We start from the raw sequence: 17,419 nt of genomic DNA, 5'->3' as shown, positions 1-17,419 counted from the left end.
CTCCATGTATTTGAGTTCTTTCCAATTTTCCTCTTGTGATTGAGTTCTAGTTTCAAAGCATTGTGGTCCGAAAATAGGCAGGGAATGATCCCAGTCTTTTGGTACCGGTTGAGACCTGATTTGTGACCTAGGATGTGATCTCTTCTGGAGAATGTTCCATGGGCACTAGAGAAGAATGTGTATTCCGTTGCTTTGGGATGGAATGTTCTGAATATGTCTATGAAGTCCATTTGGTCCAGTGTGTCATTTAAAGTCTTTATTTCCTTGTTGATCTTTTGCTTAGATAATCTGTCCATTTCAGTGAGGGGGGTGTTAAGGTCCCCCACTATTATTGTATTGTTGTCGATGTGTTTCTTTGCTTTCGTTATTAATTGGCTTATATAATTGGCCGCTCCCATGATAGGGACATAGATATTTACAATTGTTAGATCTTGTTGGATAGACCCTTTAAGTAGGATATAGTGTCCTTCCTCATCTCTTATTACAGTCTTTAGTTTAAAATCTAATTTGTCTGATATAAGGATTGCCACCCCAGCTTTCTTTTGGTGTCCATTAGCATGGTAAATGGTTTTCCACCCCCTCACTTTCAATCTGGGGGTGTCTTTGGGTCTAAAATGAGTCTCTTGCAGACAGCATATCTATGGGTCTTGTTTTTTAATCCAATCTGATAGCCTGTGTCTTTTGATTGGGGCATTTAGCCCATTTACATTCAGGGTAACTATTGAAAGATAGGAATTTAGTGCCATTGTATTGCCTGAAGGTGACTGTTATTGTATATTGTCTGTGTTCCTTTCTGGCCTATGTTGCTTTTAGGCTCTGTCTTTGCTTAGAGGACCCCTTTCAATATTTCTTGTAGGGCTGGTTTCATGTTTGCAAATTCCTTTGGTTTTTGTTTGTCCTGGAAGCTTTTTATCTCTCCTTCTATTTTCAATGAGAGCCTAGCTGGATATAGTATTCTTCACTGCATATTTTTCTCGTTTAGTGCTCTGAATATATCATGCCAGTCCTTTCTGGCCTGCCAGGTCTCTGTGGATAGGTCTGTTGCCAATCTAATGTTTCTACCATTGTAGGTTACAGATCTCTTCTCCCGAGCTGCTTTCAGGATTTTCTCTTTGTCTCTGAGACTCATAAGTTTTACTATTAGATGTCGGGGTGTTGACCTATTTTTATTGATTTTGAGAGGGGTTCTCTGTGCCTCCTGGATTTTGATGCCTGTTTCCTTCCCCAAATTAGGGAAGTTCTCTGCTCTAATTTGCTCCAATATACCTTCTGCCCCTCTCTCTCTTTCTTCTTCTTCTGGGATCCCAATTATTCTAATGTTGTTTCATCTTATGGTATCACTTATCTCTCGAATTCTGCCCTCGTGATCCAGTAGTTGTTTATCTCTCTTTTTCTCAGCTTCTTTATTTTCCATCAGTTGGTCTTCTATATCACTGATTCTCTCTCCTGCCTCATTTATCCTAGCAGTGAGTGCCCCATTTTTTATTGTACCTCATTAATAGCCTTTTTGATTTCGACTTGGTTAGATTTTAGTTCTTTTAGTTCTCCAGAAAGGGTTTCTCTAATAAGTTCCATGTTTTTTTCAAGCCCAGCTAGTATCTTTAAAGTGATGATTCTGAACTCTAGATCTGACATCGTACTAATGTCCATATTGAGTAGGTCCCTGGCAGTTGGTACTACCTCTTGTTCTTTTTGTTGAGGTGATTTTTTTCCATCTTGTCATTTTGTCCAGAGGAGAATAGGTGAATGAGAGAACAAAATGCTAACAGGGTAACAAAATCCCCAGAAAATATACTCTAAACAAATCAGAAAAGACCTGAAGCCAGGGGAAAAGAAAGAGAAAGAAAGAAAAAAGAAAAAGATAAAAACAAACAAAAACAGAACAAAACAAAAAAAAACAGAATATGATCAAATATAATCAGGCTGGTGCATAGATCAGTGCCACACACTAGATTTTGGGTGTATTTTGGTCTGTTAGAAGAAAGTACATCCCAAAATTTTAAAGAAAGAAAAACTTATATATGTACAAAAATAAGGGTTGATATGATGAAGGGATGGAATATGACTGTAAAGATGAAAATTATAAAAAAATTTTATAAAAGGAATTGATAAGTTGTTTGAAAAAAGAAAGAAGAGGATTTAAAAATAAATGAAAAAAAAAAAAGGCAGAGAATGTGATCAGACAGGAGACTAGAACAAAGCCATACACTAGAGATTTTGGGTATATTTTGATCTGTTAGAAGAAACTGTATCTCAAAATTTTAAAGAGAGAACAACTTATATATATATGCCAAAAATAAGGGTAACTACTATGAAGGGATAGAATATGACTCTAGAAATGAAAAGTAAAAATGCTTTTTGGTTTAAAAAGGGAAAAAGATAAATTAAAAAAGAAAATTAACTTTGAAAGACTAAAGAACCATGGTAAAAAAGCCATGGATTCTATGTGCAGTATTCCCCTAGCGCTGGAGTTCTGCCATTCTCATTGATCGGTAAACTTGGTCTTGGCTGGCTGTTCTTGCTGATCTTCTGGGGGAGGGGCCTGTTGCCATGGTTTCCAAATGTCTTTGCCAGAGGCGGAATTGCCCCACCCTTGCCCGGTCTGGGCTAAGTAATCCGCTCGGGTTTGCTCTCTGGAGCTTTTGTTCCCTGCAAGCTTTCTGTACAGCTTTGGAGGACAAGAGTGAAAATGGTGGCCTCCCAATCTCCGCCCCGGAGGAGCCAAGAACTTGGGGCCCCGCTCTCAGTGTGCCCCCAGAGAAAAGCCATCAGTCACTCCCATCTCCCCCGTCTCCAGCTGCACTGTGTGCTCACCTGGCCTGTGACCGAGCGTTTCTATCTCTGGCACCCGACCCTGTGTGGTCTCCAAACCCAGCAGATCCCTGCGGTGCGCTCCCGCGCTGCTCCCCCCGGGGGAGGAAGGTGAGTCTCCCCGGATCTGCCGCTTGTTGGGTCCCTGCTGGAGGAGCAGGGGCCCGACTGTGCCTCGGATCACGGTTTATGGCCACCCCAAGCTGAGAGCCCGTGCCTGGGCTCCGCCTCTGCAGCCGGCTTCCCCGCTCCGATACCTGGGAGCTCTGCCACACTCAGGCACCCCCGGTGTTTCTGTGACCCCGAGGGTCCTGAGACCATGCTGTCCCACGAGGGTTCCACCCCCTGCTTAGCCACCGGAGCGACCTCCCTCAGCGGAGCCGACTTCTAAAAGTTCCGATTTTGTGCTCCACACGCGGCTCTATCACTTGCCAGAAGCGACTGACAGAGGCCCCTGCCCCGCCGTCTATCCTCCCGAATATCGCCTCGGATTCACTTCTCTGCACGTCCTACCTTCCAGAAAGTGGTCGCTTTTCTGTTCAGAGAGTTGTTGCTATTCCTTTCTTTGATCTCCTGTTGGGTTTGTAGGTGTTCAGAATGGTTTGATCCCTAACCAGCTGAATTCCTGAGACCAGACGAAATCCAGGTCTCCTACTCCTCCGCCATCTTGCTCCGCCCTCCCCCCCCCCGCCCCCCGTTGGTGCACTTTTAAACCCTCTCCTGTAACCAGCCTCCAAACCGCTCACATGCCAGACTTTGAAGGCTTCGAGCAAGCTGCCCAGAAGGAAAGTCAATAAAAGTCCAAGGGCTGTCAGAGCCTCAGTGTATCTGGAAGCTTTGACATTTTACCTCCAAGCAATCTCCTATTACTTGTCCCCAAGGTGCTGTTAAGAAAGATAAGCGTGTCTCCAGGGAGGTGACGGACACTAGTCCAAGGAGATGGCGCAGGTGCTGTCCTGCACTCACCGAAGCAAGAAGGAGCCGTCATCCCTTGGGAAGGGGCTGGCACCCATCTTCTCCTGTAGTGGGTGAGGGTTCCTGAGAACAGCACCCAGGACTGTGGGGAGGCAGGGCCCCTCCCCCAGCCTCAGCAAATGGCTGAACCCCAACCAGGGACCTGCGCGCAGGGCAGACCTCACATTCCCATTCCTGCTGAGGGCATTATTGCTCTCTGCCATGTTTGAAAAATGACCTGCCCTCCTGGGATATCCGCTATTTCCAGATCTGTGCAAATCATTGTTTCCACCCGCTAAATGCTGGGTATTCAACCCGGGGGGGCAGGGAGATGTCACTTAAAATGGGAAAGGAGGAAATCACATTTCTTTCTAGAATAGCATGACTTTTGATCAAAAGTTGAGAAGTTTCAGTTTCAAGACCAGAGGCATTAATCACGACTGAGCTGATGGGATGTTTCTAATTAGAAACAAATTATTCTGGAGGGACTCTAATGGATGGTGTTTTTAGAGAAAACCATTGGCTCTCTGTGTTAAGAGTATGGTGTTCCCTTTCACTGAAAGGATCAAAGTGACCATTGACTTCCTGGTGCCAGTGGAGGTCCCGTGGAAGGGAGCTGGTCTGACTCCTAGGCCTCAGTCAGGCCCCAGGTGTGCCCCTCACACCCGAGCCCCAGGCTGTCATGTGGAAATCACAGCACCTCCCAGAGGCCTTGGGAGGTCAGAGGAAGAAATAAGCATGTAAGAGCCTCTGTTCTATACCGTGCTGTCCCCAGACAGCTGGTAGATGCCTTCCTGCGCTCTGGGCAGGGAGATGGGGCTTTCAGCAACATGGCCTTAGCAAGGAATGAGAGGGGTTTGCTACAGAAAGTGCTTCAGCCCATACCACTCCCAAAGCCTGCACCTACTTTCTTTGGTGGGGCCTGACCCCGCACCCCACTCTGCAAGGCTGGCCTGCCTTCAAGCTGGGGGTCTGCAACCAAGTCTCTGTGATTCAAGCAGCACTTCCTGTGCTCCTTTTCTCAGGAGAGAATGTGCCAGATCTGTCCTGGGCACGGGAGTGAACAGAGAGTGGACAGTGACCCAGCCTAGGTATGGACCGACAAGGAGCCAACCACCTTAGGCCACACTGAGTCCCCCTGGGCCAGTGTGAACACAGTGCTGTGGGACCCAGGCATCCTCTGTCTGGGGAAGCTGTGGATGGGGTTGCTGGTGGAGGGTGATGCTATTTCTTTTGGGCTCAGTGACAACAGCCCCTGACATCCACTAGTGCTTTAGAATTGACAAAGCATATTCACTCGTATCATCTCATTTGGTCCCATCCCCGTTTTACAGATGAGGAAACTGGCTCAGAGTGGTGATGTGGCTTTTTTTCCCCAAGGTCACACAACTAGAAAACAGCAGGGCTAAGAGTCTGGTACCTGCCTTCTGACTCTTAATCCACCTTTCTTTCAGGTGCATAATAATGCCAGAGGCTTAGATTCCAAACTTGAAACAGGAAGGAGCTGAACTCTAAGATGCCCGCAGCTCTAACCATCACAGGCATATGCTTGTCAGAAAGTCAGGTATCTACCTGCTCTCTCTCCACCACCATCCCCGCCCCCGCCATCACAACCTGCTCCCAAAAGGGCTTTGTATCAGTCATTCACACTTTAGTGTCAATCTGTTGTCTCTCCCTGAGGTCCTGCCTGTTGTCTACCCTCATTTGTGAAATGAAAAGTTGAGTCCTTATTAAAAAGAAACTTGGACATCAAAGAGGAGGTGTGTGAGGCACCAGGGATATCAGGGCCCTTTTCTGGACTTTGTGAAACATACTACGCAGGCAGCCAGCACTCTGCGTGAAGACAGAGGGCCAGTTCTCCATTCAGTATTACTCTTAGGAATGTAAGCAGCCAGGAAAAGGAGAGTCATCACATTTCAGTGCTTTTCAGAGCAGGGGCAGAAGGGAGAGAGGGCAGATTACCCCCCTTGGTGTGAGCACTTTGCGTGGGTGAACAGAGCCTGCCACCAGGTCATAGAGTTCCAGAGAAAGGTCTAGAGCTCATATCTGCTCAATTGAGAGAAATGAGCTTGCTCTAGAGCAGAAGAGCCCCCAGAAATTTCCAGGACAGGTGCCTGCATGGAAGTGAGATAAATCGTCTAATGGCAGATGCCTTTGCCCCCTCGGTTTCCCTGCTGCCCCTCCATTCACCCCGTAACCTTTGTCAAACCAGCTGACTTTGTGTGGAGCGAGGGATCAGAGAGAGGGGTGGCTCCCCTGCAAGGCAGCCTGGGTTTTAGCCACTACCTGGATCTCGCCATTGAATCAGAGAAGCTGTTGCCCCTAAGGAACACATGCTCCATCAGTGACCCCTGAGCAGGGCACGTGGTCAGGAGGACACAGGTCCACGTCCCTGCTCTGCTGTCTCTCATCAGAATCGTCTTAGAATAGCTCTGAATATGGCTCATATTCACCGGTGCCTGCACATGGTGACACCATACGTAGGAGGCAGGAGACAGGCTGTAGCATTTGCTGGGTGCCTGGGCCTGCCTCCTCCAGCAGGAGTGGAGGGTCTTTCACACAGTCACTGACAGGCTGGGAGAGCTAAGCTACCAGAGTGATCACGGCTCTTGCCCAAGGACAGATAGTGACAGTGGCCCTGCGGGGTCCTCTGTTCCAGGCTCACACAGCATGATCAAAAGCTCTTGGGATCACCAGCCCTTGCAGGCTGTCAGGGGTCACCTTGCCCTTCGGGCTCCCTGGCTATAGGGCCCCGGCCAAAATCTGTGTGTGTGTGTGTGTGTGTGTGTGTGTGTGTGTGTGTGTGTGTGTCTGAGAAAACATTTCCAGTTTCAAGGCTGGAGCAAAGACAGTGGGGATTTTCATTACTGTTTAAAACCTGCTATTTCAGGTTTCAACAGCTTCCGACGGTTGCACGGCTCATGCCAAGTCTGGGGGGGAAATCTGTCAAAAATGCTTTTGAAGAGCATTTGACATTTTACCAGCCAAGTGCCTTTCAGACACCAGCAGAAAGTGGAGTTAGCATGAGGGTCTGCCCTTCCCCCAGCCCCGCCTCAGGCTCTGCGAGCCAAACCTGCCCCGGGGCCGGCTGGCCCCTCAGAGCAGGAGACTGGGGGTGGGGGGCGCTAACAAAGGGCCGTGAGGGCTCCCCGCTTGCCAGGTCTCCGGCTCACCCCAGAGCCCGGGGAGGAAGCCCGGCCGCCCCCGCCTCCGTCGGAACCCGGGGCTCAAGCAAGTATCAAGCCTTCCTGCAGCATTTCCCTCTTCCTGAGGTTTTTACGACCTCTTTTAGCTAATTCTCAAAACACCCCTTTGGGATCTGGTGTTATTTGTAGTCATGATTTTACAGCTGGGAGAAGTGAAGAGAAGGAAGGCCTCGCCGCAGAGGAGCGTGTCATGAGGGGGGGCCCCCACGGGGTGACAGAGACCTGGTTCCTCCCTGCTGGGGAGCCCTGTGGCCCCGGAGGAGGGCAGGGTGGTAGGAGGGGGCTGGAGCTCTCACTGGGGAGGAGCTGTATGGACGCTCTGGGGCTCCCATTCCTCCTCTCTGAAAGGCAGTGCTGTGCCCATGTGGATGCCTTTCATGCAGTCGGTGCATGTTTATTGAGCACCTACTGTGTTCTGAGCGCCGCCCTGGTCACGGCCGCGGTTAGCCGGACGATTACTGAGGACTAACGAGAATGACGTAAGCCCAGGGCCCAGCACTTGCTGGGGAGGGGGCGTGAGGGGCTGCCCTCACTTCGGGTCGTCTGGCAGGGAGCTTTCCGCCTGGATTTATTACTGCTTCATTTCTTTGTTTCCCGAGTCTCAGGGAGCCACGTTAAATGTTAATGTAATGAGCGACCTGAAAAAAAATACCCCACAGTGAAAAGAGTTGTTTTTTACGTATCTGTTTGCTGGGATTTTTAAAAGCCCCAGAATGGCTTCACAGCAATGCTTGGGGCTAATCCTATGCTAGCAGGAGACACTGTGGCCTCCTCGCTGTTTAATTAAAGCTGAGGCCGAGCGAGGGGAGATGGAATTCCTGGTCTGCGCCCCTGTTATCTCAAATGCAGCAAGCTCAAGTTACAAGCGGATGCTGTTCAAAAGCAACCCCTCGGACCTGTCTGGAATCACGTTCGTCCTCAGGGTCAAGTCAGCTTCTAATGGTGCTCCTGGAGGTTATCTGGCTGAGCTGCCAGCCTGGAGCCAGGGAAAGGCAGACAGCCACACCTGCCTGCGGAGGCCTGGTGTCGGGGCATGGCCGGCAGGCCAAGCGGCTCAGTGCCTTTTCCTGGGTTCCAAGGACTCCCCAGTCCGCTCTCTCTGCTCTTGTCCAAGCACTAACTGTTAATAATAACAGTAGCACTTGCAGAGGGCTCACTCGCTGCTGGTCACCTGTTCCAAGCTTTTCTAATCATCGCAATCATTCTACAAGGCAAGTTTTATTATCCTCAAGCCACAGATGAAGAAACTGGGGCTCAGATAGGTTAAGTAACCTGCCCAAGGTCACACAGCCAGTAAGGAGGGATGGAGTATGCTGACAGGTCTGTCCTGCCCCTGCTGCTCTATCCCCAATCTGACTCCAGCTATGGAGAGTGTGGTTACCCGTGGATGTTAGGCCAGGGGCAGGCTTGGACTGAAGTGAAAGTTTCTGTACATGCCACTTGGTTACTGTTTGTCTTCTAACACCTGACGCAATGAAGCGGCCTCTGTGGGGCTGGCTCGCTCAGACACCCCAAGGTTCTCAAAAGTTCTTCTAAACGACTACGAGCCTTTCACAGCTCACAGCTGTGTGAACAGAGTCCCTAGGATGCCAGCAAAAATTTAGCAAAGCCTAATGTGAAAGACAAATCCCTATGAGGGGCAGGGTCCGCAGGGTCCCTAGGTGCCCCCACTTAGGGTCACCTCCCAGCCTGTCACCTGGCCCTGCCCTGCCTCATGGAGGTGCAGGAGAGCCATGAGAACAGACACTTTGGTCTCTGTGCAGGAACTCTGGAGGTCATTCCATGATCTCATGGAGCAGTTTTCTCCGGGCTGGAAAATTAAAAGCCGGTGACGCTGTGCTAGGAAAGATAATGAATCAAATGGAGGACCTGGGCAGTAAGCTAGTTTTTTGTTTCCTGGCTCGCATAGAGTCTGCAGTGCAGCTAGTCAAGCCATAATTCATACAGGAAGATGGAATTTGGTCCATGAAACGGGGCAGCTGGGGTCCTGTCCCTCCTCTGCCACTTACTAACTCTGTGACCTTGGCCCAGACACTGACCCCCACTGAGCTCAGTGGCCAGCAGCCTCAGGACTGTTGTGGAATGTTCCACGCTATTGTGGAACCTTACAAGCGAGCCCACGGGATAAGCAAACACACCATCTGTATACACAGGCGTGTCGTGAATGCTCTCCCTTCCCCCACACCTGATCCCCCTCCCCCACCGGCCTTAGAGCCTGTGAAACAAGACTAAGAACTTTCAGAGGGGAAATCATTTTTCAAGGGCAACCCCAGACACCTGAGTTTTACAATGGTCATTGATCACTTTCAGGCAGAGACCTTGTCAGTTTTGCATTTGGTTTGAATAGACCCACAGGATTGAGTTCTTGCCCTGATTTTTACATACATAATAATAACACCTGCAAAAGACATCGAAACCCTTCCTGATGTTCCTGGTCAGGAAGTGACTCAGCCGGGCTGACTGCCCAGCCGCCAGGGCCTTGGGTACCTTGTGTGGTCATGGGGTGCCATGGGAGCGAGACAGGCATAGCTTCAGGAGCCTTCTCCACTCGCCGGTGCAGTGTCCTGGGGCCCCAGCCACCGTCTGTCCTGCCCTGGAAGGACCCCCTCTCCAAGAGGGAGTATGAAAACACGTATGGACGTGTCTCCTGCAGCAGGTGGCCCCAGGGCCCATGGTCCGAGTCAAGATCTGATGAGAAAAGGGATGTTGATGTTGCCTCTAGATCAGCATGCATATAGGTATCTCTTTTCCCTACATCCGCAGTTTAGCGCCAAATAGGCACAGATACTGGGTCCCAAGTACATGGTAATCCCATTTTCCCAGGAAGCAGGTTTTATTTGTTTATTTTTAATTTTACAACCAACTTACATATAAGAGTCTTTAATGGTAGAGGTGGACGAGTCAAATGCCTACCTAAAATACAAAATTCATTCGGGTAGCTACACATTCCTATTTAAAGGTTTATATTTCTATTTTAACTTAGAAATATTGCTGTCTTCTTTCTGTAGCATATTATAAAGTCAGACCCGATGAAGCTGCTGGGTGTGCGGCGTGAAAAACGAGTGAATACGGGCAGTTTAGTAAGGTGCAACCAAACACTTGCCGGGTCTGTCTTCATGATCACTCGCTCTGCCTTCAGAGTCATCTGCCTCCCAGATATAACCTGTCACTGCTGAGTTCACAGAGGTGCCACCTCTTTTGGAATCTGTATGCGCTGCTGTCACTGGATTGTCCCTCACAAGCTGGGGCATCACTTAGCGCTGTGTCTGCATGACTTTGCTCTGCATTGGCCTGACTCTGCTCTGCATTCGCGGGATTCTGTACTATGTTAGGATCCTTAGCCTTTTCCTTCTTTCATTCTGTTGGTGTGGACTCCCAGTCTCTTTGTATAACCCCTCACCAGCTTGCTTTTAAGTGATTTTTAAACATTTCTTAGATCGTCCTCCCTCATTTGTGATTATGAAGTCATGCCTCCAGGAGATAGATTTCTTTGCTTCCTTTTTTTTTTTCCTTAATCCCCAAGTGATCTTGCTACAAGTAATTAAAGGCACCCCTTATCCCTGCCCCGAACTGTGACAGGTTTTGTTCTCACTTAAGTATAAGGCAATTTACTCTTTTCCAAGAATCATTTTGAGCGAAATACGTCTCCCCCTCATATTCGAGCGTACCTGTCACCGGTGTATAAACTCAGCAGGGCGGTAGGTGGATGTCCGTTCTGGCTTAATTATACATTTTTGCATATGAATCCTCACCAGTTCACTGTAAGAAAAGAGAGCTCATTATACTCTACACAGGACACTGGGCAGAAGTTCTGGACAAATCAGAGGTTCTCAGCTCTGGGTGCCCCTTCTAAGGATACTGATCGATTGGCCTGGGACATTGAGGTTTTTAAAAACTCATCAGGTAATCCCCCGCAACAGAGCCCAGCTCCCTCCTTGATGCCCTCCAGGTGGAAGGGAGGCACATGATCCAGACGGCACCTGGCATCGCCACCCCATGTGGCATTCAGAGGACAGGCCCTGCGCCCCTCTCTTTACCCCCAGGTGCCGGCATGAACTCCAGCTGGGCCGTGGCACCTGAGGCCTTTGCTTTATTAAAGTTTTGCAGAATGCTCTCAGAACCCCGTAAATCATGGGTGGTGTGGGTGCTAGAGGATCCCAGATGGAGAGAGTACACCTGTGGACCTGACTTTCCGGCTGGAAGAGCCCAGCCTATTGGAAAGACAGTTCCTGGGGCTCCTGGGAGAGCAAGCAAGGGCCCAGGAGCTTGGAGAGCAGGATCAGGGCGGAGGAGCTGAGGAACGGGCAGGTTCCCCAGTGGAATACTTTAAAAGGGTGCAGAGAGGGACAGGAGGAAGGCAGGAACTGCATGGGGAAGTCCTACCAAGTACACTCAGTGGGATGTCTGCTGAGTTACGCTGGGCTGGTCTTGGCAAACCCAAGTCTACAAGGGCTGGAGGTGCCAGCAACTCGGGCCTTGGTGTCTGAGTTAAAACCGTGAGCCACAAATAATATGTGACTCCATGACTCCATGATGCAAGAAAGGTTGCACTTCCTTTTCTCCCACTTAATTCTGGGCCCCAACTCTCCAGCCTTGCGGGAAATTCAACCCCGCCCATGACTGAGCTCCCCTCTATAACCAAGGCCAGGGGAAGACTCCAGAGCCTCACGTAGCACAGAGCACTGGGGAGACGCCTGAGGTCATCATGCCCAGCCACCAAGCCACCCTGTGCGCCAGCTCAAGAATTTGGAAGCCCAGCTTTCTGCTTGGAACAGGGGTAGAGAGGGTGGGAAGTGACATGCAAGCCTCGTAACTTAATATTTCAGCAACTGTCTTGTGTCTTAGCTTGGGCTGCTGAGATGAAATACCATAGACTGGGGCGGGGCGGGAGGGCGGGGGCTTAAACAACATACATTTATTTGTCCCGGTTCTGGAGGCTGGGAAGTCCAAGGTCAAGGTACTGGCCGATTTGGTTCTTGGCGAGGGCCCACTTCCTAGCTCGCAGAAGGCTGCCTTCTCACTGTGTCCTCACGCGGTGGAAGAAGGGCTCTGGTCTCTCTTCCTCTTTTTATAAGGACACTAATCCCATCATGGAGGCTCTGCCCTTATGACCTCATCTAAGCCTAATTACCTCCCAAAGTGCCCCCCCCAAAAAAAAAACCCATCCCTTTGGGAGCTAAGGCTTCAACATGTGGATTTGGGGAGACAAAGAACATTCTTGAAACAGGCCTCCGTCAGGCAGCTGGTGTGCAGCCAAGCCCGCTCGTCCCGCATTACTCCAAGCACCTGGGAATGACAGGCGGGGGCCAGGCGCGGGGGCGGCTGCTTCGCAGAGCCATGGTCACGGCCGCTCGGCCCAGGTTAGGCCCCAGCTCAGACGGTCCCTGTCTCCGGCAGTGCTCCTCGACGTGTGGGAAGGGCCTTCAGTCCCGCGTGGTGCAGTGCATGCACAAGGTCACCGGGCGCCATGGCAACGAGTGCCCCGCCCTCTTGAAGCCTGCAGCCTACAGACAGTGCCACCAGGAGGTCTGCAATGACAAGATCAACGTGAACACCATCACCTCCCCTCGCCTCGGTGAGTGGCCCCAGGCGGCTGGGGAGGGCGCTGCCGCCCCCAGCCAGTGAGTCCCCCCTGGTGGTAGTGGTTCTAGAAGCCAGAAGGCGCCCCCCACCCCCACCTTGGGGCTTATCCAAAACCCGGAGAGGCCAACGCTTGTCAGCTCTGTAGAATGTCAGAGGTTTCAGAGATGGGATTTCATTCTTTGTCATGAAAAAGACGTCTGCGAGCGGCGACCTCAGACAACACCGAGAGCGCCCAGCTAGGCACTCTGCCAACAGTGAGGAACACAGGCTGATGGCTCCCCGTTAAGGTTTTGGGGCTCCCGTGCATGAGGAGTGCAAGGGGAGGGGCGTTCTTCCAGAAATGAAGGAGCTGGGGTGTCATTCACGAAACCTTGGTGATGTTCCTTAAGCTGATGCTCGAGAAGAAAGAGGTGGTGATAGGTTGGAGTCTTGAATTCAGTGGCATGGGAGGGAGAAGAGGAACATTTAACACGGATTTAATGGTTCCTTTTAACAGTCTCTGCTTTTCCAAATAGAAATCCCTAAGGAATATTTTCCTCCCCAGAGCCCCCTTCCCTAATGCTGGAATGCAACCCACACAAAGGGGGCTTCTAAGTTGTTTTACTTGGGGGGGGGTGGTCTTTGAGCTTGCAGAGGGGCACTCGCAAGCTCTGCATGCACAAACCTCCTTGGGATGCTCCAGAGACCTCCCTCCGGCAGGACCTTCTCTCCGCAGGATGACCCTGAAGGAGATTTAGGCCACTTGCTTGCGCTGTGAGCTTCTGCTTCGATGGGCCCTTTGAGGCCCACTGCCCCATGTCATCCTCTCTTATAAATGCCAGCGGTGGTGGCGTCCTTCGCCAAAAAGTACCAGTGGGTGCTGCTTAGCTGAGAAGTAGGGTGCGCAGTGCCCTTGCCCCGAGGAAGCAGCCAGACCGCCATGCTCTGCCAGGTGGTCAGGTTAGACACAGGAGTGCGTCCCCTGCAGAAAAAGGCGACATCACGTGGCCCTGGCAGGGGGCATATTTCCTCGAGTCCGTGCAAGGCTCCAGCATGCGAGCGAGGGCAGCCCCAGAGTGGGTCAGCCCGCAAGCCCTCTCTGTGCATGCATCAGGATGTCCCCATGCCATCCGTAACCCCTGGGCTCTCTCTCTCCCCACCATCCCCTTAGCCGCTCTGACCTACAAATGCACACGGGACCAGTGGACGGTGTATTGCCGGGTCATCCGAGAAAAGAACCTCTGCCAGGACATGCGGTGGTACCAACGCTGCTGTCAGACGTGCAGGGACTTCTATGCCAACAAGATGCGCCAGCCACCACCACCCTTGCCCAGCTCATGACACGGGGCCCAGCGGTCCCCCGGCGCTCCAGCGCGTGGTCTGCATCCCGATGACATGGCTAGCTGAAAGCCTGCCCACCCGAGAGCACACCAGTCCTGCGGCCGGGACCCCCCCCCGCCCCCAGAGCACACCGCCACTCACCCACAAGGCTGTCCCAAGAATCCAGCCGTTTAGAACCTGAGCGTGGACTTGACGTTTGCTGTTAGCGCTTTTGTACTTAATATATTGTTAACAGCCACTGGATGGCTTTCTACAGTAAGGAAAAAATAGGCATGAGTCACAAAATTATTGTCATTTCTAAGGTTCCGTGTACCTCAAAGGGAACACCTCTGACAGACCGTTGTCGAAAGAAAGAGACGTCATTGAGCACTTCTGTCTTGGCTTTCTTTTGACGTTTGAATTCCCGGTGCTTGACGTGCCATGGGGGGATTATCCCCCAAAGGAGACATTTTACATTAAAACAGGCTTTATTCTGAAAGCCGGCGGCACCCTGGAAGGAAGGACAGATGTCAGCAAGCCTCTGCTAATGGCTTCTCCTGAGAGGACCAGGCTGCCGGAGCCCTTCTTGACCACACAAGAGTCAGCATTTTGCCTCCCGGCGCATCTCTGAAAACATGTTCTCTAGATCGTGGGCCTCATCTTGGAAGTCTTGTCCCTGACAGTTTGAATCTCTATCAGCCAAGGATGCCAAGGCCACGTAGTTCTGCATACCACCTGTGTTGGGGAGAATATTCTGGAAGTGTCTGGGTTTGGGGAGGCATTTAATTTCTATACTCTACTGTCCACCGCATCAGGAAACAAAGTCTTTCTTCAAGGTGCTATGAAATGGGATGTATGTTAATTTGGGGGATGGGACTGGTTCCTGGCATAAAGGTGAGCTCAGGACAGCTTCATCCGGGGTGTAGGGCCCCTCTACCTTCTGGGGGCCTCTACTCCAGGCAGTACTTCGTAAAGCTTTGCTTCCCGTTGACCTTGGCCATCTACCTAAAGTTGATTCTTTCTAGAACCTCTGGCTACTTCGCCCTGGCCCGGGACTGATTTCCTCCAGAAGCCACTCAGCCTGGTGTGCCAGGATCCGTGGAGGAGGGCCCCCCGGCCAGGATCACTGCACAACCACCGCGCCTTCCCATAGCCCAGACCTTGCGGGACCCATCACTGTCACGCGTTGTCCTTGACCCATCTTCTTAGTAAGGCAAGGATGACTCTCAGAAAAGCACGAAGAAAGTCTTTCCCTCCAGCAGCCCCTCGAAACAGAGCCGCGCCCTCTCCAGAAGCCTGGACAAACGACAAGAGTACAGAAGACGGTGGGACCCTGCCCACTTTGGGAGCTGGGAGGGAGAGACTCTAGATGCCAGGAGGCCTGTTTCACTCAGCGACTTGGTGGGTGTTTGATGGTGCTTACGTTCAAGGACTTTACCGTGATAAACCCCCCGCCTTTGCCTCTCTGATTGCGGCCAGGGCGCCTCATGTATGTCGATCTCCCTGGGGTCAGCTCCAAGGACTTCCTGATTTATTGGTGCTGTGTTCATGTATCTGCTTTTGTTTTTGATGATGTCACAACTTTAGGGCTAGCTTAAGGCTGTTTCAGTGTATGATTTTTCATATTCCAGAGACAGAGAAGTGGTAGGGATGACAAGAAATGTGTGCGGTTCCACTCGAATCAACGAGAAGTATCAAGAAACCTGCTTGAGTGCTGTGTGTAAAAGACTGAAAGAATGCCAGGATGGAGTGATCCACCCTGCAGCGTAACCCCCCCCCCCCCCCCGCAACCCCCAATGGTTGCACCGGAGCCTGAGCAAAATGCTATCCTCCCCAGCTCAGGCTTGGCCACCAACAGAATCCCACAAACCCCATTCCACAAAACACTCAAATTCTTGGGGAGCTAGGGTTCCGTGTTCCCCCCAGCCCCCAGCGGGCTCAGCTTCACCACAAAACATCAGAAAGATGGCAGCCTCAGACACTGAGGAGCAGAGCCAGGATGGCCAGCTAAGGAAGCCAGGGCAGCCTTGTTTGCTCATGCGCACCCTCGTACCCAAGCTGGGCAAGCCCAGAGGCGAGCCCTTTCCCTGGTGCTCTGAATTACCCCCCACTGGGTCCCTTGACCGTATCCACTGGATGCATCTGGCAAGGGCCTCACACCTTCAAAAGGCAGATAACTGATTTGGTTCTTATTCAACACCCCGTTGGTTCCCCCACCGTCGGTGTCTTTCTTGACCTCTTTTAGCTCATGCCAGAGCACTGTTGCTCTGAAATCCCCCAGCCCGCCTTCTGTTTATGGCACAAGCAATGACCAATGTCAGCGAAGCCAGCCTGACGCTCTTGTACAGAAGACATTGAAACCCTGTGATCGCAACAGTGACGTTTCTTTATTAACACTACCCTGTACTGTCACTCAAGTACTGTACCTTTTTGATTGCACGATTGTGTTACTAAATGCAGAGTCTTACGACCTTATGGTGCTACTTTTGTGGGTACAAATGAAACCCTCTCACTTGACCATGGCTTGATATTATCAGAACACAGGGAAAGATCCTCGGCAGCAATATCATTGCTTTGCTCTCTTTTCTTCATTTCAGAGTCCAGTGTATATATTTTCCATTAGTTAACTTACATTACGTACTGTACCCGTGGTATTGTTGTTTTACTTTTTGGTGCTGGTTTTGAAAGAAAAAAAAGAACAGAAGACAAACATTGGACACCACTGTAAATGAAAAATTAATCATTTCATTGGAAGTGAGTCGAACATGTTTTAATAAAATGTTTTTCCATAACAATTTTAAGCTGTCTGTGAAGTAAAAGACAAAAACCAGTCCTCGAGCGCTGACGGAGGGAGGCCTGTCCTTCGGCATGTGGTCCCGTAGCTCGCCTGGAACGGCGTCCCGACCACAGCTGTGGACGGTGTCAGAGGTCGCTGGTAAATGCAGTTCTGGCGGGTGGCTGGCCTCCCCGAGCAAGCACTAACAAATCATCCCGTCCCGGGCCTCACCCCAGTGTGGGTGCAAAGCCCTGGGTGGGGACAGGAAGGCCTGACAGCTGTGCCGTGAGTCTCTCTGACACAGAGCGGCAGTTACCTCGCTCGCAGAGATGCCCATGCCCCTCCGTGGGGGTACAGTGACCCCTGGTGCGGTGCCCCCGCAGACTGGGCCCTGGGCATGCCGGAACGGGCACCTGCTCCCTACAACCTTGCTTTGCCACCTTTAGCCCCCTCCTCCCCCACCCTGCCGACGGTCCATTCAGCTTCCCTCCTCGTGCAGGGGTGAGGCGGAGCCCCGGCCCTGCAGTCCTCCCAGGCTGAGGACACGGCAAGGGTACCACATTGTGGGACCCTGTCTGGGCTTGACGAGGAGCAGGGATGTCACTGCTCCTTCTCCTGGGTGGGGGGAGGCGGTTCATCTCCTTCTGGCATCAAGGAGAAAGAGCTCCCCAGCCAAGCACTCGGAGCTCCATTCGACAGAGAGCGCCTCCTTTGAATGTTGGAGCAGCCCCCAGAAATTCCCTGAAGTAAAGACCATTTGTTTAACAGACAGCAAAGTGCCCACGGCACC

The 17,419-nt window shown here is 51.2% G+C and overlaps 1 protein-coding gene across 2 annotated transcripts in view; it reads left to right on the top strand.

Annotated features, from left to right (window-relative positions):
- ADAMTS17 (ADAM metallopeptidase with thrombospondin type 1 motif 17) overlaps window positions 1-16,635 on the top strand; it is a 343,861-nt gene extending 327,226 nt beyond the window's left edge. For both annotated transcript variants that reach the window (XM_064569986.1, XM_064569985.1), the window contains exons 22-23: window positions 12,369-12,546; window positions 13,705-16,635. In XM_064569986.1, the coding sequence (XP_064426056.1) occupies window positions 12,369-12,546; window positions 13,705-13,874 (348 nt within the window). In that variant the 3' untranslated portion in view covers window positions 13,875-16,635. The remainder of the gene's footprint in view (window positions 1-12,368; window positions 12,547-13,704) is intronic.
- Window positions 16,636-17,419: the final 784 nt, after the last annotated feature.

Source organism: Mirounga angustirostris, unplaced genomic scaffold, assembly GCF_029215605.1.
Source record: "Mirounga angustirostris isolate CCGP_5_RB_7025 unplaced genomic scaffold, mMirAng1.0.hap1 SCAF_9, whole genome shotgun sequence".
NCBI classification, from domain to species: domain Eukaryota; kingdom Metazoa; phylum Chordata; class Mammalia; order Carnivora; family Phocidae; genus Mirounga; species Mirounga angustirostris.
This window is presented reverse-complemented; position numbering and strand designations above follow the sequence as displayed.